General features: G+C 35.9%; 2 protein-coding genes across 2 annotated transcripts in view; one reads left to right on the top strand and one right to left on the bottom strand.

Moving 5' to 3' along the window:
* The window catches only part of LOC148951992 (uncharacterized), a 59,922-nt gene extending 53,739 nt beyond the window's left edge, over positions 1 to 6,183 (top strand). The window contains exon 4 of the mRNA XM_089089471.1: positions 5,951 to 6,183. Coding sequence (XP_088945597.1) covers positions 5,951 to 6,046 — 96 coding nt within the window. The 3' untranslated portion in view covers positions 6,047 to 6,183. The remainder of the gene's footprint in view (positions 1 to 5,950) is intronic.
* A 1,846-nt stretch (positions 6,184 to 8,029) lies between these two features.
* Positions 8,030 to 22,009, bottom strand: part of LOC148951991 (uncharacterized) — a 39,211-nt gene continuing 25,231 nt past the window's right edge. The window contains exons 5-7 of the mRNA XM_089088791.1: positions 18,091 to 18,157; positions 11,420 to 14,712; positions 8,030 to 8,146 (exon numbers count right to left, since the gene is read on the bottom strand). Coding sequence (XP_088944917.1) covers positions 8,126 to 8,146; positions 11,420 to 14,712; positions 18,091 to 18,157 — 3,381 coding nt within the window. The 3' untranslated portion in view covers positions 8,030 to 8,125. The remainder of the gene's footprint in view (positions 8,147 to 11,419; positions 14,713 to 18,090; positions 18,158 to 22,009) is intronic.

The following is a 22,009-nucleotide window of genomic DNA, read 5'->3' as shown; positions in this document are numbered from 1 at the left end:
TGGATTACATGTACTGAATTTTTGAAGGACCGCCTCTGTGTGGGGTAAAAGTAATTCTACTATGGTTCTCTAAATGACCCATACTACATTTACTGTTTAATAATTTCTATCAAATGTTTGTATTTTATCAAAGAGTTTGTGGTAACGAACTGAGTAAGGAGTAACGCAGCTCAACAGTAACTGAAACTCTAAAAAACAGAATTTTGATTCCGATAGATATGTCAAAAGAATTGGCTCTATTATGCTGATTCCAACTACATAAGTTTAATTAAGTTGGGTGTTACACATGAAAGGCTACGAGCCTGAGAAAATTTGCCTGATTTTCCAAAAAGGGGGAAAACCCCCTTAAAAGTCTATACCCCCTCCCCTCCCTTTTCCCCAAAATCATGCAATCAAAATTTGAGATAGCCATCTTGTTCATCATAGTTGAAAGGCCCAATAACTATGCCTTTGGATACAAAATGATCCCCCCCTCCCATCTGCCCCAGGGGAAAGGTCTAAGTTGTAACACTTTCCCATTGTTTACACATAGTATTTGTTATTGGGAAGTATGCATACATTTTGTGTGGGGGGGGGACGAATATTCTGCTGGGTTTTTTTCAGAAGGGAGTTCTCCACGGGGAGGGAAGTCTCCAAGGGGTGAACTTGTCAGAAGAGATTTTGCACTGGGGAAACTTGCCAGAATTCCTATACAAAATTCTGTTATGTGTCTTGCTTTCTCTTTTCCGTCTCAATTTTACGCGTGGAGTTGTTAGGGTAATTGTCCAGGGTAAATTTTAACCGGGATTAAATCGTCTAGAGGATATTTTTGCGGGGGGGGGGGGATTTCTCCGTGGAGGTGGGGCCAGATTTCTTGACATTATTTAGAAAACGATCAGAAATCAAATAAAAAAAACAAATTTTTTTCAACTGAAAGTAAGGAGCAACATTAAAATTTAATACGAACGCAAATTATTACGTATATGAGGGGGTGGCCTTCTCCTCAAAACCTCGCTCTTTTGGCTAAAGTTTGAAGTTTGTCCCAATTCTTTAAGAACGAGTGCTGAAACACACTCTAGGCATTTACCCCCCCCCCCTCGGAAAATACCTCCAAAAAATACCCCCCCCCCGTGGAAAATACCCACCAGGAAAATACCCCCCCCCGTGGAAAATGCCCCCGGTAAATACCCCCCCCTTGGAAAATAAGGCTTTCCAAATTTGAGAATCTTATTTGAGTTTTATTTTTTATTTCTGTAGGGGGAAGGAATTTCTGTACTTGTGTATTATGCGCCACTCACTCACGTTTAGGCTGTGTAAAATTCGAGAACACACCGTTTTTTTTGTTTTTTTTTTAGTTTCTTTGTTTCTTATAAATTTGGGCTATAGATTTGCACATTAGGGAGGGGGTTAAATACAGTGGGTCTCCATGCAAAATGTGTTTGGTACAATTATTCTGCATATTAGATAGATAGATAAAAAAAAAGTGTATTTTAAAGCCAAATATACGGCCATGAACACAGTAAAATAATATAAATGAATATGTGTTTAACCCCCCGGAAACTACCCCAATGCGGAAAATCCCGCCACGAAAAATACCCCCCCCCTCCACGGAAAGTACCCCCGCGGAAAATACCCCCTCCTTGGAAAATACCCTGGCGAAAAATACCCTCCCCCCGGTGGAAAATACCCTCGCGGAAAATATCCTCCCCCCTGTGGAAAATAAGGTTTCTAAATTCGAAACTTTTATTTAAGTTTTTGTTTAGTTTCGTTGAAAAGCGCTAAGGAACGGGAAAAGGAGGAATTTACAGACCAGAAGTATCTTAGAAACTTAGAATAAAATGGAAATTTTGTTAACTAAAAAAATAAATCCCAGTATAAAGTAAATTTACTGTTTTGTTTAAGTGTTTTTTCCATGTTTTAAATATTTATTATCAAAGGCTGTATCTACAAGCATCAAATACTTTTATTAGGTTAATGTAGTGTTTCATGATGATCGCTAATCAAAGTTTATGTTATTTGTGCCTTTCCGCGGGGGGGGGTTATTTTCTGCGGGGGGTATTTTCCGGGGGGTTAATCACCGGGGGGGGGGGTAAATTCTGGCTTCCCCTGAAACACAAGTGTCGTTTAGCTAGAGCAATAAGAAGCTTTTTTTAAAGGTATCAAAACACTTTAGCGTAAAGAGTGAGGTGTTGACGAGGGGGCAAACCCCTTCATATACGTAATAATTTCTGTTCGTTTTAAGTTTTAGTATTGCTCCTTACTTTCAGTTGAAAGCTTGTTTTTTTTATTTAGTAATATTTAGCATTGACATATAAAAAACCTGTATGCATGTTTTTTTCAAAAACGGTTTTAAAAATTTGCAACAAAATTAATAGTCGTTTTTTTAATTGACTGTTTCATTTTTCTGTTGAGATTTACTGGATTTTTTTATATGACGCCTGTAGTATCTACACAAAATGCACGTGGCTCATTTGAAATAATGCGACTCTTTATAAACTAAAAATTTCTTCCATTTCTTTAACATTCCTACATTTGTGTATTATGGCTTTTGATCGAACTTAAAATCTTTTCATTGGCTCCACAGCCATAATTTATTTTCCACTATTTAATTTATAAGAGTTCTGTGTTTTAAAGTCGTCGCCATGGAAAGCTGCTTTAGGATGGAACCTGATTGATTACTCCTCTCTCATTCGCCTAGTTTAATGCTTCTGCTTTTGGCAATCCTAAAATAATACCCAAAGTTTCTAAGGAATTTGGTATGAAACTTTGGCTGCAAGCATAGGAAGGGACGTTGCTGGCAATTTTTATTTAGGTCCTATATACCCCGAAAGCCATTTAAACTATTGCTATTTCGGTAATCGGTACACATGCCAATTGGGCTCCAAGTCTTTCGTTAATAAGTTTCGATTTGATTTGTACTGCTTAATTTTGCGCCAATATTATAAAAAAAAAACATACAATCACATCAAGACATTTCAGCGAAATGTATTAACTGAAGTATTTTTGGCATCCGTAGCCTACTTGAACATATACAATTTAAGATTTTCAAAAACTCAAAATTTGATAATGGGGAGGGGGGAGTAAAAATGGTTGCTGTTTTGTATAAACCAAACAGGAAAGAATGAAAGTGGCAGAACCCATGGGTTGATGGCAAGCTCATGGTGATTTTCTTTGTTTTTTTTTTATACTGATATTATGTTTTGCTTTGCGAATCATTTGTTTTTCATTACTCCGCTTGAATTCTGTGGAGTTTGGTTTGCTAGTTGACGGTTGCTCCTGCGTCAGCAGGAGAAGCATCCCCAAGAGCCCGTATCTTTCCAGTTGTTTGAAGCAGAGTATAGAGAGAGAAAGATTTATTGCAAAAAGCCTGCGGGCCATATAAAAGGATAGTAGCTTTAAAGAAATTGGTGTAAATGAGTGGTCTAAATAGAATGGCCAACTCTGGTCACTGAACCCTCTGGTGTGGATGAGTCTAGGGGGGACTTGTCTCTTGTTCTTTTGAGCAGGTCCTTGAATGCTTAAGTTTTAGGGAGGTTCCAAGAACACTGCAGCTATTGAAATAGATGCTAAACAATTATCTGTCGTTTCTGTTGGATGACCACAAAGGACCTGTTCGCGTTCCATTACAAGTTTAGTCTAGAGTAAGTTAAAGTTAGTCCGTAGAGTTGAGATGGATGATTTGAAGCACGGTCTCTTGAAGACTCACAAAGGAGAATTGGTATTTTGACCCTTTTTCTTTCTTAAAAAAAAAGAACCGATTTGAATGCAAAAAAAAGACACGAGAAATAGCGACACTAATTGTCGCTTCGTAAAAATACCACTCGCTCTCATTTTCCATAATGTTGCAGATATTATTGTAAGTATTTACTTTCCCAATGGCTAGAATTCCAAAAAGGGATATTAGCCCGGTCTTGTTGATATCCTGTCTCCGATACAATTGTAAAACCAGTTTTGCGGCCGTAAGACTTATGATGACGCTCTTCTAGGGTTAATGAAATTTTGGATTGCTTGAAAGGCAAGTAAGTAGGTGAAACAGTTCAGTTCCCGCTACTCTCAAATTCGTCCTTCTCATTTTAAAATGACCCGTTTTGAAGAGGGAAATGATTCATGATTAGAGTTTTTGAGAATGAAGCATAAGCAACAGCAATCAGCACTAAACCATTTGTCAATCATTATTAAAAAAGATTATCAAAAGTTGTTGGAAAAGTAATGAAAAAAGAAGAGATGCGATTTGAATAAGCAAGATTGAATTACTATCATCCTAACTATGCTCTCTTCTTGGATATATTTTAGCTATTTTGGTTCCCTGTTTCTTATTCACTTTCAACCACAATTTTCTATTTTTGTCTTTTAACGTGATTTGCGGCGCATGATGAATAAGAAAGCCCTACATGATGCTAGTCTTTTACCTTGTTTGATATTCAGTTATTTACTTTTGTTGAATCGTTGTCTGAAGCAATCAACTGATAGGTTTAGTTGGACAGCCTCGCAGGGAGATAGTTTTAAATATATGTGGTGTTGAACTCAGTCTTTTCTTGGAAACTGAATCTCAGAAGGTTTCCTGTGTTTCAATCAGTGCCATTTTTATCTTTGTGTTAGTCTTGCCGCTTTGATACAAGGTAGCCCATGAAGAGATTCCTCCAATGGAGATACATGGAAGGTCTTTGTAAAAAAAAAGTCACAGATGCGTTCACTTTAAAGGATTAGTTAATCATGTGCGTTGCTACAGCCTTCGCTTGAAGTCTTATTCTTGATCCTCTAGGATGGTAATCTTGTATAAGTCTTTTATGTCCAAGCATAAAGCGGCTAGCCTTATTCGGTGTTGATGGGTCCTACCCATTTCTTATATATGTCTGGATAGATGGCAGAATTGGATGGAAGACAGCTTTTGGAACAACAAATTATTTTCAGTTTTCTTGCGCAGGTCAGTTTTCTCATCAAGGTGGCTGTTCTAAGAACGATCAGTTGCGAATAAAATTAGGAAGGACGAAATTTGTCAAAAATTTCTTAATGGCTGCATGCTTGAAGATGAGACCAAAATGGCTGAGGAACATTCGATTGGGTTTTAAGTAACTCCTTTTGTATTTAGCGCGTTAAAGTTCAAAGCTCGAGTTTCAGAAGTTTTTCAATCTCCGAGAGATACTGTTGGAAAGATCCTCATAAGCTTGCTTTTATTCGATACTATTGACTTCTTACTTCAGTAGTTTGTTTTATTTGTGGTTTATTTTTCTATGTTTTGTACAAGGACTTTTGAAATTATTGAAGGTATAATCGAAAAAGAAACTCCCACTCCTGTGCCTTTGAACTTCGCAATTTTCTTCAACATGTTTGAAGTATATTTTATATTGACAAAGTTCCTTTGTCGTAAATAATTTTAACATTTCTTAATTACTAGATTTGAAAAACTATATTTAATGAAGGCGAAGCAAGAGCTTACAATTTGTATAAAAAAGATGGCGTAAGATAATACCGTGTTAGGAATATTCAAGTCCGGTAGACTACTAAGTAATATGTAAACACAATATGTTGTTGTTTTTTTTTTGTTTTTTTTTTTTGTATTAAGCGCACTTTTTTACGTTAGGAAAGTTTGTGATGTGGTTTAAAGGCCGAATTAAAAAAGCCTATACTAAATAGACTAGCCTAACCTTTATCCTTGTTTATCCATTATTGGCTGTGGTTCCCAATATTTGCAAGTTACATATTTAAGGGCTATGAGTGTTATGTATACATTGAGCATATGACGTCAATTTTTCAAACTTTGGAGTACGTTTCATGAATAAAATATGTTCAATTAGGGATTTAAGTATAGATTGCCCATCAAGTCTATAGCCATCATTAACATCTCCTTGATTGTACTTCTAAACCTTCTCTATGTCCCTTGCTTACCTCCTTCCAGTGAAGTGACTAAAAATTCCCCCCCCCCCCAACATGTATGGCCACGTACTATTTATAAAGCTTGTTTTATTTTTAGGTTTATCACCCGCTAATTGACATCTACTTTGAAAATTATGATGGTGCGCAGTATATCCCGCGACCTTGGCTCCGAGAACTCTATCCTTTAGATTGAATTTTATTATCTCTGATTGTTCTGTACCAAAAAAAAAATTGAAAAGATTAAGGGACCATAGTCGACGTTTGAAATCCTGTGATAATTCTTGTTTTTTAATTAAAGGTCTTGGAAAATGAGATAAGATGATTTTTACTGTCAAAACCGAGCCATATACTAGGCTTCTTCAAATATTTTATATTTTAACATAAATAAGGGACAACTAATTTAATATTTACGATAAAATTTTATGTAACAACTAGTTTTTGTTTTGGACTGTTATTTGATGAAGTTTCTAATTATGCTTTGCTCTACTGTCCCATTGAAAAATTCTTCTTAGCAATAGTAATAAAAATGCAATTATTTAAAGAGTGTTACTGGTAGGGGGACTTTGATGCTGGCATCCCTTCGAACCCGTCCTTCTTCTCAAAATAGTTTGAGAATTATCATCTGATAATTATCATGAGAAAATTATCATCTGATAATTATCATGAGAAAATTATCATCTGATAATTATCGTCGAGAATTATCATGAGAAAATCACTCTTGTGATTTGTACTGTTTGATTTTCATTGCTGACGCACTTATACTCTTTTTTGAGTATGAGTCTTCTTGCTAAGTTAACTTCTGTGTAATCGCCTACTTACGCATCATATCTATGAACTTAAGACATAGGTTGGTTAAGTTTCATTGGATTGTTGAATATGAGATATGTAAAAATAGAAGCGATGCAACAATGTAGTTACAATGTAGATACTGTCATACGTAGATGAAACAATGTAGATACTGTCATGCGTAGATGCAACAATGTAGATATTGTCATACGTAGATGCAACAATGTAGATATTGTCATACGTTCCACTGCTCTTCTTCTGACAAGTATGCGACCGTATTTGGGGCCCAATAAGAAGTATGTATTGAAAATATATCCGTAAGAGGGTTTTGCTCAGTTTTTCTAAAAGCTTTTATTTTATTACTTTGGGAGAGGGAGATTAAGAAATAATCCTACGTTTTCTTCAAATGGGATGGAGGTGCGGGGCACTTTACACTTTAGTGAAGCTGTTTTAAAGATTGTGCAAAATGCTTACTTTCTGTTTTATCATTAACAATTACGTTGGTCAAGAGCTTGCATTGTACAAAGATCTGCAGTGATTTATGCTAAGAGGGTACCTGTGTTTGTAAATATAAAGACATTTGTACTAACCGAATTTTTGAAATGGCAATGCTGCTCCATATCCAGAAGCACTTGAGCACATGGGCGCCCATAAGCTGAATTTCAGGGGAAAGCTTACCTGGTCTAATCGGAATTTCCAATGCTGTACAATAGGAATCTTAAAACAAAAATATAAAATATAAGGCAGCATCATTTAGCCAGGAGGAGAGCTGGAGCTCCCATCTGCCCCCCCCCACCATATGGGTGCCCATGCTTGAACAATTTAGTTTGAGATAACCATATTTAATTTGTAGAACGTTTTTGGAAGTTATTCCATCTCACTATTTACTTTCGTCATTATTTTCGTTGTATTTTCGGCATCTCGGTGCGGAAGCTACCTTAATCTTGGCGGATGTCTTCATTTTAAAATATATAAAATTATCTCTAAAAATCAGCTCGTGAATTTTACTTCTTTTCTCTCTCTCTCTGTCTTTCTCTCTCTCTCTCTCTCTCTCTCTCTCTCTCTCTCTCTCTCTCTCTCTTGTGATTATATTATAGAATATTCACAGTTAGTGCAAACATTTTGTCGACAATATTTTAATTTATGTTTGGAATAATTATAAATGATCTCTAATTGTTGACAACTGAAAGCCAGTAACCAGCAATGAGCGACAAATTCAATTCATTATTATTCACTTACCCTGAATATTGTAATATCTACCTAAACTGTAACCTTCTGCGATTTTATTAACGTGAATTCTAATTTTAAAAATAACCCTGTTAATATTACAACATTTAATTTGTTAAAAAAAAAAAAAAAAAAAAAAAGTAGTATACCATTATCAGTTTGAAAATTTTTCAATGGCTTGAATATCTAAGAATGGAGTATATTTAACAATATAACTTTTAAAACAACTAAAATAAATAAAGAAGGATTGTTGTTGTAGCTAAGCTCTTCCGTCTGACATCTGGAACAAAAGAAACTTTTTTAGCATGTTTTTACCGTAGATTTAAATAGCAATTATACCTCCTCTGTTGCGTAAATCTGAAATAAATTTATAATTTATTTCAAATATCATTTCCCATATTTATGTCCTATACCATATTTCCTAATACCATATGCCTAATTTATACCACAAATTATTTCATTTCATATACCAGAGAACAAGCTAATCTACCATCGCTATTCATACTTTTTTTTTTAAACAATGTAAATTTCGTACAAAAATAAATAAATATTGAGGGCTTGGTTTTAAAGTGGACCGTAACCAGAGAATTAATTTTAAAGTATGCGTCGATTCTCAAATGGAAACCATTCAAATTGAAACGTTTATTTTTGCTAAAAATTTTGCGAAACCAGTAAACAACTGTGATGCCGATTTTTATTGAAAATTATTGTAATATTCTGCCTAAAAGCCGAGAAATAAATCAGACTAAAGCTAAGTGGATGTTCCGAATAAATCAAATCAGATATTTTTAGAAAATTCCTGCAATTACAGGAATGCCGCGGCTTCTGCTCCAAAAACAAATTGGTTCAGGAATGGGCATTTAAGTATTGGGGCTTATATGTGTTTTAATATCGTTGCTATGAAAATATCAAAAATGGACTTATTCCACTTTCGTACTATACCCTCCATGCATGAAAAAATGTTTCTGGAGGAAACTGTCCAAATACATTCTCCAGATTGGCTTTTTCCAATTTCAAACGTGGCACACGAATTGATAACTAATTTGCTTAGAGAAAATTGACGTTAATTTATTTAATTCAAATCTGAACTAAAATTATTCTGCTGAATTCAAATTAATAAACAAAATAGGCTTTTGAAATGTTTGTGCTTTCTTTTCGAGCCAAAATATAAATTTAACGCTATCAAAGTATAATCACCTACAGAACAAGTACTGACAAAACTCTCCAAAAGTGACCCCGCGTACCTCAGCGCCTCTAGACGCAAAATGCTGTACTACTTAATCGCTCTGAGCCAATAAGCCAATCTATTCTCCTAAGTTGTATTGAATTGTGTAACTACGGTATTTAGTTGCCAGGTTCGCATAGGTATTGAATCGTCTCCGGAGACGCGGACAAAGGGTCACTTTTTTTGTGTGGAGAGGATAGGTTTTGTCAGTACTTGTTCCGTAGGTGATTATACTTTGAACGCTATAGATGCTGCGGGATGTTAATCAGATACTGAAAGCGGTTTTTAAAAAACCATATAATGTATTTATTTTTGAAAATACGCTTGATGATCAGATTGCTGTACACACCCTACTGTATTTGTATATCGAAATTATCTATCTAATCTCATATCTCAAATTTGTTTTTATAATATACTTTGCGTGGAATTAAGCCATTATCTATATTTACTCTTATTGGAATTTAGTATGCCCTGATTTTATTTGCAAAAGGAATTGTATAAAGAGAAGATCGTATCGCATACAGTCCGTATAAATACAGCTGATCTAGATTAAATTTAGTGTATGATTAGACCAGTGACTTCAACCAGTAATATGAAGATTCGTTGTGAAAAGTCTGTCAGCAATGAAATTGTGACGCAGCTCACGTTTAGACGAGGTCCAAGAGACTATAACTCATACAGTCAATGCTGAAATCCGAAAATTCTTCTGAAAATAGGGTAAAACTTGAATTTTTTCAGTCTTTACCCCTCCCACTTCTTGAAAAATTTTGGACAACCCACAATCTCTTGAATACCTATGAATTTTTCGCTATGTTGATCAAATAAAGCAGTCAATAATGTTAATTATATTTCAAATCTTACGACTAGTTGGTAATAATACAGCTTGAAGAGTCTTATATAGTGCCTTCTCTAAGACAATCTCCGAAAGAAACATTCCAGTTGTCTTCCAAGTGTGTATATTATAGACCAAGCGATTAATTACAAAATTATCTATAATGGCTGGAAAAACGTTTTGAATTGATTTAGAATCCGTGGATATCATAAATAACACAATATTACTTACAATATAGTGACGCAAATAATATGAGAGAGAGAAAGACTTAGTTGCACAAACAATTGCAGCTCAATTACTTATGTTATACTACAATTCATGTTCTTAGCAGGGACGGATCCAGGATTTTTTAGGGGGGGGGGGGGCAAAATAGGTCGATCCAATAAACTTGCGTTAGGAGTAAGTTTAAATAACACAAACTTGTGTTAATTAAGTAAACTAAACTACTTTAGACTACGTTAGGGGGGGGGGGGGGGGCCCCCTCGCCCACTGGATCCGCCGCAGGTTCTTAGACACTATTATACAATGATATAAAAACACCGTTCTTTAAATTACACGCTTGGTTTTCCCTTGCATGTTCTACTCGCCTAATAATACTGCTTTTTACATTTTACGCTAAGTGCTGCTGCTGAACGCTAAACCTGAAATTTATTTCAAAAGCTGGACAGTGCTAAAGATAATAAATATAATAAAGTTAGTGCAAACCATTGTAATGTACAGGATTCTGCATACAACCTTAAAAAGCTTCTGTTTAATTAACGAAAGTTTATATTAAGCTACTGACATTATAGTCTATAAAATATTTCACTCTCAGTCTGTCTGTTTCTCTCTCTTTTCTTTAATATTTGTTTTTGCTACGGTTTTTTTTCTCCACATTTTACTCCATGGGCTGCGGCTAAACTGAAAATTATTTTAGAAGATGGACAATGCTAAGGATAAAGAATAAAATAAAATTAGATTAAGCCATTACAACGTATAGAATTTCGCTTGCGACCTTTACAAAGTTTTTTTGAATTAATGAAAGTTTTCAAGCAACTGAATTTATAGTCTATAAAATAAAACTATCTCTGTCTGTCTGTCTCTCTCTCTCTCTCTCTCTCTTTCTCTCTCTCTCTCTCTCTCTCTCTCTCTCTCTCTCTCTCACTCTCTATCTATATATATATATATATATATATATATATATATATATATATATATATATATATATATATATATGTATCTCTTTTTTTCGCTCTTTTTTTCCTTTTTTTTCCCTCTCTTCTTTCCTATATTATTTTAACTATGTTTTTTTCATCGTTGCTTCACCCTTTACACTTTGTGTTCATATTAACACAGGAGGATCTACCTGTTTAAAATATTTACTGTTTCTCATTGTCTTGTCTGGGTCGAATTCTATGATGCCCGATTATTTTCTTATTGGTATTTTCTTCAGAATTACAGCTATTGGGCATTTTTCTCTCATCTCGACCTACTAATCTGTAATCATACACACTTACTTTCAGATTGTTTGGCTGTTGCAAATCATCGTTATATATCAAATATATTCCTTGTTTGTTTTTTGGAGCTTCAGTAACACTGACACTGGTGTTGCCATCTATGGTTTTTATCAAATCTTCGTTAGTTGCATTTCTTTCAGTTTTTGTTGGAATATTTCCTTCATTGTAATCATTGACTATAATGTTGGTTATATATTTTTCTGTTTCTTTATCAGAAGCCTTGGTATCGTCGCGCCTATACTTATAATTCTGATTTTCCTGGCTCTTATGAAAACTCGGTGTATTTAGAAAGCTCCAATCCGAATCAGAGAATCCCTTTGATACCATCCTTGAAATAAAATCTCTAGGATCATTCCAATCCTCAAAATCTATTCTTGGAAGCTGAAAAGTTTCTGACACTGTGTTTTGAATAAGATCATTAGTCGGTGTATTATAGGGAGTGTAATTTTCTGTTTGCTTTTCTTGTTTTCTCACATTTTCATTTCTATTTCTGTACTTTATAATCTTGACATATTTCTGTAAATTCTTTTTATTGCTATGTACTCGTTTTATTGCATTTTTTCTTTTGATCTCCTTAGTTCCATCATCCAGCTTCGATTGTTCTTGTTTTTCTAACTCCAAATCTGCTTCTTCATTGGAGGCTGAATTTGAAAGCGTATCTGCATTTGCATCGTCTCTGTCCGTTACTTTTTCTAGTTTTTCTTCAGCTTGTTCTGTTTCTTCTGTGCTTCCCTTCCCACCTTTAAATAACATGCCATTTGTATTTGACAAATTTTTAGAATGGACGTTTATTGTATCAAGTTGCAAGGGGTTTTGTTCTACATTTTCTGTGATGGTTTCATCTTCTTCATCAAACGGACCACGTATCAAGTGATGTATGATGGAAGAGTTAATAGTTGTTTTAATCTTGTCGGAAGAAGCTTCATCCTCAGTTGGCATGATTAACTCTATTGCTCCACCACCTCGTTCCTCAATGATAGCTAATTGATGGTCGTCTTCGGAAGTCTTAACATTACTCTGGCCATCCTTGGCTTTGGTGAAAACTTTGCTTTGCTTCTCAAAAGTTATTTCAGCTTTGTTTGCTAATTTTTCATCCCTTTTTGATCCATCAGTATTATTATCATAATTTGTTTCTAGGATCTCTAATTTTTCTTCAGGATTTAGATTTCGTTGACGGCTAATATTTCCGTTTTTTTCAATTCGTTCATTTTGTGGTGGTATCTCCTGTGTAAGCCTTCTTACTTCTGTCCCTTTTTTATCAATTTTGCGATTGTTTCTTTGTTGTAGTGGGAGTCCAGGGGTATTGTAGATGCCACCACTATTTAGAAAATAGTGGTTTATTCCTTGTGCTGATAGATATTTGCCTTCATCCATTCTTTTGAATTGATCTGCGTCTTCAAGAGGCTCAGTTTCTTCGTCTAATCTTCCTTCGTCCATTCTTTTTATCACACTGAAATCTTCTAGAGGTTCTGTTTTTGACTCTAAAGGAAACGTACTCAACGATTGATTAGTGTCTGCTAGAACATTTGGCTTGGAAAACACCGCACTTCTGTTTGAATTTGTATTGTTTATTAAATAGCCTGGCACGCTTTCTTTCAATTTTTCTATGCCTCTGGATGACCGAAAAACTGGCCAAGAAAATGGTGACTGGTATTTCTGGTCAAAAAACTGTTCCAGTGAATTGACTGAATCTTCGATTTCTTCTTTTATTTCAGCATTTTGGTCATCATTGTTCCCAAAAAAGTCATTGTAAACATCATCTTCAAAGTTAAATTCATAGTCATGTTCATCTGCATCTTGGTAATTGATATTAGCCTCGTTAGTTTCGGAAGATTTTTTCTCAGTCTCATTTGGTTCTAGTTCTGCAGATTTTGACTCTATAATGCCGATTACATAGTCGGGTAGCTTAGCCCTGTTTAGTTGTGGGAAATTCTGCCCTGACTCCTGTTTAGGTGACATCACAGACTCTTTAAAAGGATCAGGTATCTGGTCCTGATTCTGCCTCAGTGACGGCCAGCTATCATTATAGGGAAACTCGCTTGCTGGTCTTTGCTGGTCTCTGCTCCAAACGCTTTGTGTTTGGCCTGAACTGATTAAATTAAAAGCTCCCTTGTGTTTTGCTGCCTTATTCTCATTAACTTTTAGAGACTGATTAGGTGAATTTTGGCTCGACTGTGCTGAACTCATCTGTTGTACAGCATTTTGCTTATTTTTCTGCTGGTTGGAGAACTGCGTCTGGGCTTTGGTAGATGATGAAGTAGATGAATTTTGTTTTACACTGAGAAGCTTCGACGGCTTGAAGGGCTCGGTGATCTTTATAGTATTTCTATTTCGCTGGTCATACTGACGCTGTTTTTGGATTATTGGTTGGTGGAAGCCGTTATTATGATTGAATTGGTGTTGGACGTTTCCTTTGTTTGCCCTTAACTGCGGCTGAGTGTTCAATGAACCTTCAACATAATTTCGGGTTTTCTGATTGTTTGCTATATTATTTGGTCTCTTTTGAGTCGACGAATCTATAGTTATGGTATTTAAGCTCAGTGGATTCTGGTTTTGGTTTTGCTGGTACCTTTGTTCAGTTGCAGCGGAGTTGCCGCTTTGCTGATAAGCAGTCATACCAGTTATTTGGGTTCTTTCACGGGTTGGGTTATTCGCAGACACAGTGTTGGTGTTAATTTTACCAGAATTTTGATTTCCTATGTCTTTCCAGTCAATGGATCCATAGTGTGCCTTAAAATTATCTTGATTGATACTATAAGTGCTGATTACAGGCTGTTCTTGTGTTTTGGGTAGCTCTTTAGAAAACCCCGTGTTTTGATAGTTCAAGTAGCTTCCGTTGATACCTGTGTTGGGTGCATTGTTCCTAAATTGTTGGGAATACTGATCAAACTCAAACGCGGCTAGGCCAGCACCTATTATATCAGCTCCAGCATTAGTGAAAAAGTTATACGGGTTATTTTGTGAGTCAGGGGTATCATTGGAGGATAATAAGTTTTGTTGTGTGCCAGTAGCAGGCAACCGACTTGGCAATGCTGGAGGATTTTGTGGTGGTTGACTTTGTGGTCCAACCACAACAGGAGTTGAATCTAGTTCGACTGGTGCCAAATTTTGAATTGTATTGAGAAAGTCTTTGGTTATACGTACAGAACCCTGGTCATTATTGGCCCCTGGAAATAGTGCATTTCCGGTGAATGATTGTTGGTGCTGCTCAGGAAACGCTTCAAGGCCTTGCAAGGGAGGGGGTGCAACGGGGTTTGGAATCTGGGCTTCATATGTTGGTGGTGTTATGGAACCTAAAACATAAAACGATTTAGTGATAATTCTTAATGTATATCTATGCTTCCGTATATAGAAATGAATGTTCAGGATTTTTAAAGGTGTATGATTATTCGAGTATTCTAAATTTTCTTTCCGGCACATTCTAGGAAAAAAAAATATTTATGATACAGATTGTTCTGCTAGTAAGACAAGCCCTTAGAGGCTAGTAGATAAATTTAAAAATAATGACAGGGACACATAAATAGTTATTGCTCTAATGTATGTGTAGATCAGTTAAAACATAGCATTATGTACCATTGAAGTTGTTACGTATACGTACTCGGTCTCGCAAATATTTTGACTAAAAAAAAACTTTGAATAATAAAAATGTGGATAAGTATCCTTTATGCTTTTTTGATCGGGTCTTATGAAATTACTTTGAGAAGCATAATGAAAAGTAATCAATTACCAAACTCTTTTTTTCAGTAGAAAGTAGTATGATCCCTTTCATCGTGTGTTTTATGAAAGAGCTGCTTAGGCAGCTTGTATATATCCTCAGGATGGTCATTGACGGTATCCTTAGGTTAGTTTTAATAACTAACCGAGAGGGGAGCAAAAGAATGGCTGAGATGGCTACTAAATTGATGGCTTAGAAAAAACTTGTGGAGAGATTGCTAAGGCAGTAGCTTAAAAATGGTTGGACAGGGCATAGTATTTGCGAGTGTGCCGGCGAGTGAGACGGTTTAACGCTGCGGCAACGGAAGAGATAGCTTCCCTCGAAAAGGAAAATTATATATATAGGAAAATAGCAATATCAATGACAAGAGTTTTAAGAGATCACCTGGTACAGACTGACGCTTCCATAGTGAGCCATGCTTACGCAAGGGGTTTTGGGGACATGCAGTAAAAGCTTATAATGTTTAAGCTGGTTCTCAATTTGTAAGTTTTATCAGTTGATCATATCGGTTTAAGTTGATCATTAAAAGTAATTTATAAAACAAAACTTATGAGGCTAAAAAGGGGAGATTTATGTGAAAAGGAGCTTAATGTTAAAATCGTGATAGTGAATAAGGTAAATGTGAGAATTCATTGACAGGACTTTCAAATTACAATATTGGGCTGTCCTTTTTTTGGCGTGGTCTGCAGACGGCCCTCTGTGACAAGAAGGTGTTCTCTATGATGGTTCAGATGGTTATCTCCTACGAAGTATATCTTCTCATCTTTTTTTGGGCAGCTATCTCTTTGTGTCACCGTTCGTTATGGCTACAAGACAAAACATAGATACTTAGCTTAGTCTGATCAGAATCAACGCAACAGCGTTGATTTAGTAATGAATGAAGTGACTCCCTGTATTATTACTATTTTTTCGCTTCTATTTCTTATGGAAAGGGTGGTCATTGAAGCTTAAGAGTAGACTCGTTGATCTAAAAGATAGAAGTTCTAGTGCCCTTTTTATGAGGCAAAAGCCGTTCAAGGGCAACCAAGCCCTTTTATGCACTTTTTACCAATCTTTTAACAATGGCCTTTTTTAACCCCGTATGTCAAAGTTTCTTAATAGAAAATTTTTCAGGATAGTCGGAAGGTTGAACACGCCTGCGTGGATAACTTGACCCGCGTAGCCCCTGGCCAAGGGAACCCTAATCCACCGAAGAAAAATTAATTTAGGTTATGGGCCCCAAAATAGGGCCGAAAATTTATTTTTGGACTGATGAAGCTTAAAACTGCAAGTCTATGGGCCATGGCAGTCCCAATGCATAAAACAATTCTTGTTTAGGGATACTTGCATCCAAAACAGGACCCGAAAAAGGGGCAAACAACTTTTTTCCAGATCGGCTTTGAAACGTGTGTCCTTAAGTTCTCAGGCAAGAGACACCATTACCAAAGGAAAAATAGAAATAAAAAAAATTGATTCCCCGAAAATAGGGTCCGAAAAAGGGTTAAACTTGTTTTTTCTTGACGGCTCAACTTCCAAGTTTATGTGCCAAGGCCAAATAGATTGTAATGCCAAACTTTCTTTTTGGAGGGCAAGGGACCCAAAAAATGTTTACCGGTCGGCTTGAACTTGTATTCTTAAGTCCTGTGGCCAAGGGGGTCCCTGCTCAAAAGAAAATAAATGGTTCTCCCAAAATAGGCCCTAAAAAGATTCAATTTTTTTCTGTATGGCTTGAAGCCTAGGTCCACAAGTTCCTTCACGAAGAAAAGAAAAAAATAATTGCACGAAAAATAATTTGTGTATATTGACCCCCCGAAAGTTTGGCCTAAGAGTAAGCCCAACACTTTTGTATCGGCTAAACATGTTCCAGTAAAGGCTTGGGACCCTCCGACTCAGAAACGAGGACAAGGCAAATGTATGGTTTCGCCTGAAAAAAGGGCCTAAAAATGGCTTGAAGCTTAAAACCATAGCCTTACGGGGTTCTGTTCTTCTTAAGTTTGACTTATTGTATGACTTTATTTCCGTTCGGTTTAAATTTTAATTCGCTTTTCTTTAATTTGATTTGTTGTTTAAAAAAAATTAATAATGTAAACTTTTTTTAAACTGTGTGAATCTTTTCTTAATTAATTACGTACAAGAGGAGCAGCCTAAGACGGAATATTTGAAGCAAGGCATTTCGGTGCTGGACGGCCATTTCAGACAGCTTCACTGAGGGGGGTTATCTCTTCAAGTCATTTATTAGTTTCCTTAATCGAAGGCTAGACATATATTTAGGCTAGAGATTGAAATAATAGGTTATTGAAAATTTCCAGTATGGTTCCAAAAAATTTGCTATAAACTGTTCTTTAACACCTCTAAGGTAGCATCTGGCAAAAAATTAGAGCATTTTAGTGGCGCCAGAGTATTATATATAGGAATAAAAATTCATTATATTTTCCTCACTTTTTAAGTATATAAGGACAATAATATATGTTTATACATCCTTTAATCTGCACCTCCTTGCCTCCGCCCAGCCGCCATGTCTTTCAGTTTCAAATACATGGATCAAGTATGTCTGTAGATGTTCATTTTGGAGGGGAAATGCATCTTTTTTGAAGAGCAAATTAAAAAGATCAATAATATTGAAAATGTAAGAATGATTGTAAAATCAAAAGACCGAGAATTTTGGGGTCAGATGAAGCCCCTACCCCCAGAATTTGTGCCTGGTGCGGTTGATCAGGCAAAAAGCTTTTTTCATTTTCTTTTTTTTTGGGGGGGGGGGTGTTACCTAGATTTAATTATGGTTATGCTACGTAGGAAAGTTTTCCTATCTGGCTAAAGTAAAGTAGCTTTGTTTAAGTCATTAAAATTAATATTATTTTTCTAAATTGTTCCAATGCGGAACAATTAAGGATTGTTCCTAAATCTGTTTCTAGACATAATTTTAATTGTTACTGGTTCCAATGCGTCATTCAAGGATTTTCATTTAATTAATTTTTACCTGAATCGGAAGCTGGGTAATTTTCAGTATCATCTAGATTTTGTCTGACTTTTTCCAATTCATGGCTCTGAAAAGAAATAAAAAGAAAGGAATTTACCTGACTTTAGCGTATAAAAAATATCATTCTACCTAAAATATTTTTGAAAACATTTGTTTGTAAGACTTTGTTACAAATTTACCCTATTTTAAAACTAGAAACAGATAAACAACGAAAAGTACAATTTAATGAATGATATAGTGTTAGTCTGATCAAGATTATAGCTCAAACGATGTTCAATAGAACTAATGAGATATAAGACCAGGGATAGTTAGAGACACCAATGGCACGTTGCTTAAGGTGATAGTTACCCCTCCACCTTCCGCCAAAGTAAAAAAAATGCTTTAAAATGCTCTCTAAAAGGAACTTTTATTATCAGCATACCCCACCCTGGCTGATAAGAAGCTTTTAGTTTTTTTTTTTTTTTTGCTTCTGCGTGTCTCGAGACCAACACTAAAAAATAAAACGAAAAAAAACAGTGCTTAGTTTCTGAATTACTTATGCTCGATGGGTAACATCTTGAAAAATCGGTGAAACTAATTCCAGTTAAATTCAAATTTATTCGCAGTGATGAATATACGGCCAGAACAAAAAATTGTGTGCTTGTTTAAATAGTTGTATGTGCTCAGGAGACGTCCTTGCTCTTTATTTGTTTTTACAAACAAAATCCTTCCCAGAACTTTATACCCAGGGCTTTATTACCTAAAATCTACTACCATCACTATGAACAACTCGCTGCAGTATCATGCAGCCTGAGGCCAACATAGCTGTGCACACTTTTCTTCCACCCAATCTGTTCAAAACTTCACTCGTTAATCCCTCTCATCTAGTTCCAATCTCCTTTAAATCCTTGCCTAAGACCCCTTCCCAGTCCATTCGGGGACGACCTTCTTTTCTTTTCGCACCAGGAGCAGGTAGGTAGCCAAAAAGCACAATCGATGGCAATCTGTTATGCTTCATCCGTAAAACGGAGCCTAGCCATCTTGACTTTCCTTACATTATAACCCTAGAAAGAGGAAGTGAACCCTATTTTTCGTTTAGCTTACTGCTTTATGTACGGTAAGTCAAACGAACATCTAAAATTATCGTTAGTCAAAGATACCTAAAACCACCCATGTGTATTCTCAGTGTACTAAGACCTGAAGCTGAAAGCTATCAAGGGCGTATACGCTTTCCACACCGCGAACTGGATGGATAACACTGGTGTCAAGACTCCACCAACATTATAGCCTTGTTTTGTATTAAATCGGCTGATTCCTTTGCTATTTTATCCATAAAATTGGAGGATCACCCAATTCTTTGCCACCCAGTGTACATTTCAAAGGGCTACTTGTTCCACCACGCGGTACACACTTCCGCCTCACCGTACCTATTTGCGCCGTACATGGCCCATGTATCACAGCGCCTGGCAAAATTCCACCACGCATGGCCCATGGCACTTGGCTTACATGATTTTGACAGTGGACAACCTTTCGCATACAATGAGAATGAGAACACGGTGCGAGTGAACGGTGCGATCAATAGATGTAGCTGAAGTATTTTATGATAAAACTTGCTTCCATATACTCTTGTGAGATAGCATGCTACCTGGAAAGGTGCAAGAAGCGAAAAAATCACTTCTTTGAGTCTGGCGCATCGGCTCTTAACGACTTCGCCGTCAGAATCAAAACGCATTGTGCTCAACAAGCAGACTTATTACAGATTTGCAAGTGTGACATTACTAGGTTAAACTGAAAATCATAATACAAATTCAATTTTGAAGCAAGAAGGATAAAAAAGATATGTTTTGGGTTTTTTAAAACTACCAAAATCGATAAAAAAGTAGTTGTATTCCATATAATACAAATTCAACCCGAAATTAGAATATTATGAAATTCCTAAATATATTCCTCAATATATGAAATTTCTCAAGCTAAAGTTACTCGTTAAAAGTTACGATCCCTAGAAAATTCACCAAACCTGGCTCGTAGAGGGCCAAAATACACTCGAGCAAAAATTATGAGATAGCAAATTGATATAAAATTAAAGGTAAGCTAAATATTCGGTTTCCCAGTTTAAAAGGCCATAATGTTGCGCGGTGGCGTAATTGTTCTTAAATCTACATACAGTCTACACAAAATAGACGGCTAATATATACAAACATTTTTAAGCTTTAGAAAGGTATTTTTAGAAGGAAAAGGGTGGGGGGCTATGATTTACCCCTAATCTTTCATTATTCTGAGAAATTATTTAAATTTAGGCCAAGCAACTTAGACAGTTTCTGACTGATTGTAAAATGTATTTCTAGATATAAGGGAAAAGATTCACCTTTGTGCTTATCTACAAAAAAGTGGGAGGTTGTGGGAATGTCCTATAAAAAAGATTGGTTCGAAGAAATTCCCTTGAAGTCCGTAGAACTAATGACACAAACTGTTTTATGGATATTCCAGAGTCCCCCCCCCCCCATTAGAAACATGTTAAGAAGAATAACTTTCCGTGGATGATCATTATTAGCAAATAAGCTAAGCATCGTTGAACGATTATCAAACTTGAATTGAAAAAAATAGGGCTTAAAGGGAGGGAAGGAGTCGCAGCCTCCAACATTTAAGATGTCAAACAGTTCATTGTAACACATTCCTTGTCCAAAAAGAATCAAAGCTCTAAAAGGTTTGGATTACAGTATTTGCTTCAAGGGAATCTGCTATTTATGCTTATTTTGAATATGGAAAAGTAATAATTCTAAATTTTCTCGTCAAAAGCTATGAATATAATAATAATAATAATAATTTATTATAAGCCAAAAAAACAGGCCATACAGAACAGTATTCTTAATTACACTCCGCAAGAAAAATAACATAAATATCAAGTTTCACTCATTGATGTCAACGCTTCATTTACATATTTACATAACTGCCTGATTGTCCTTTTTACAGTCGTTTTCAGGATCCCCCGGAACTCCAAGTTACCATCAACAAAATACTTTCCCCTTAATAGAGAAAGTTGCTGGCACTCGGCGACAATATGGGCCACATCCTCAATACCTAGGTTACATCTGGGGCAAGAGTAATCCGCATCTGCATCTGGGGCTACCCTTTTTCTTCAAATACTCTTTTTCTATTTTTTAGTGGCGGGCAATTCGCTCGGATGCGAAACCAAGTCCTCAATGTCTCCCCCGGTAATCCTAGTTTAAAATAATATTCAAATCCAAATATCTCTTTAACTTGGGAATAAAACTTACGTTTCGACCGTAGCATCTCCCCATAAGCTGCTTTTGCTAACCTATCTTCTGGCAGACTTAGAATTTTTAGCCAGTATCGGATCATTTGTGCTAATCTACTCATTCTCAGCGAAAACATTCCTAGGTCACCTTTTATTGCCTGATTGTGGGTCGTTACGTGAAGACCAATTAATCTTTTAAAGTGTTGCAGCTGAATTGATTCCAATTGTACTGCCGGGTCATGCCCCCAGAGTTCAGCCCCGTAATGGATAGTAGGTAAAACTTTAGAATTAAAAACATATTTATGCATTTTTAGATCTTTTATACTTGAAAGCCTTGAATTGCGTAAAATGGCACCTGAAACTGCTTTACCTCTCTTAATCATCTCTTTTACATGATCTTTCCGACCTCCATTTGCTGAAAGTGTTACTCCCAAATATTTAAAATTTTCGCTCTCTTTTACTTTTTCACCTTTATAATAAAATTCTACTTTTTGATCATCATTGTTCACACAAATTCCTCTAAAAACCACAATCTCAGTCTTTTTTCTTTCAACACTAGTTTCTTTCTATCTAAATATTCTTCTAATATACTCAGTAAGTTTTGGACCTCCTTTGGTAACTTGCCTATCAACACTGCATCATCAGCAAAAAGCAACAAAGATAACTCCAGGTTCTGTAGGGACA

This window comes from Artemia sp. Qi Xiang Cuo, chromosome 5, assembly GCF_049724085.1.
Source record: "Artemia sp. Qi Xiang Cuo chromosome 5, ASM4972408v1, whole genome shotgun sequence".
Classification (NCBI taxonomy): Eukaryota; Metazoa; Arthropoda; class Branchiopoda; order Anostraca; family Artemiidae; genus Artemia; species Artemia sp. Qi Xiang Cuo.
This window is presented reverse-complemented; position numbering and strand designations above follow the sequence as displayed.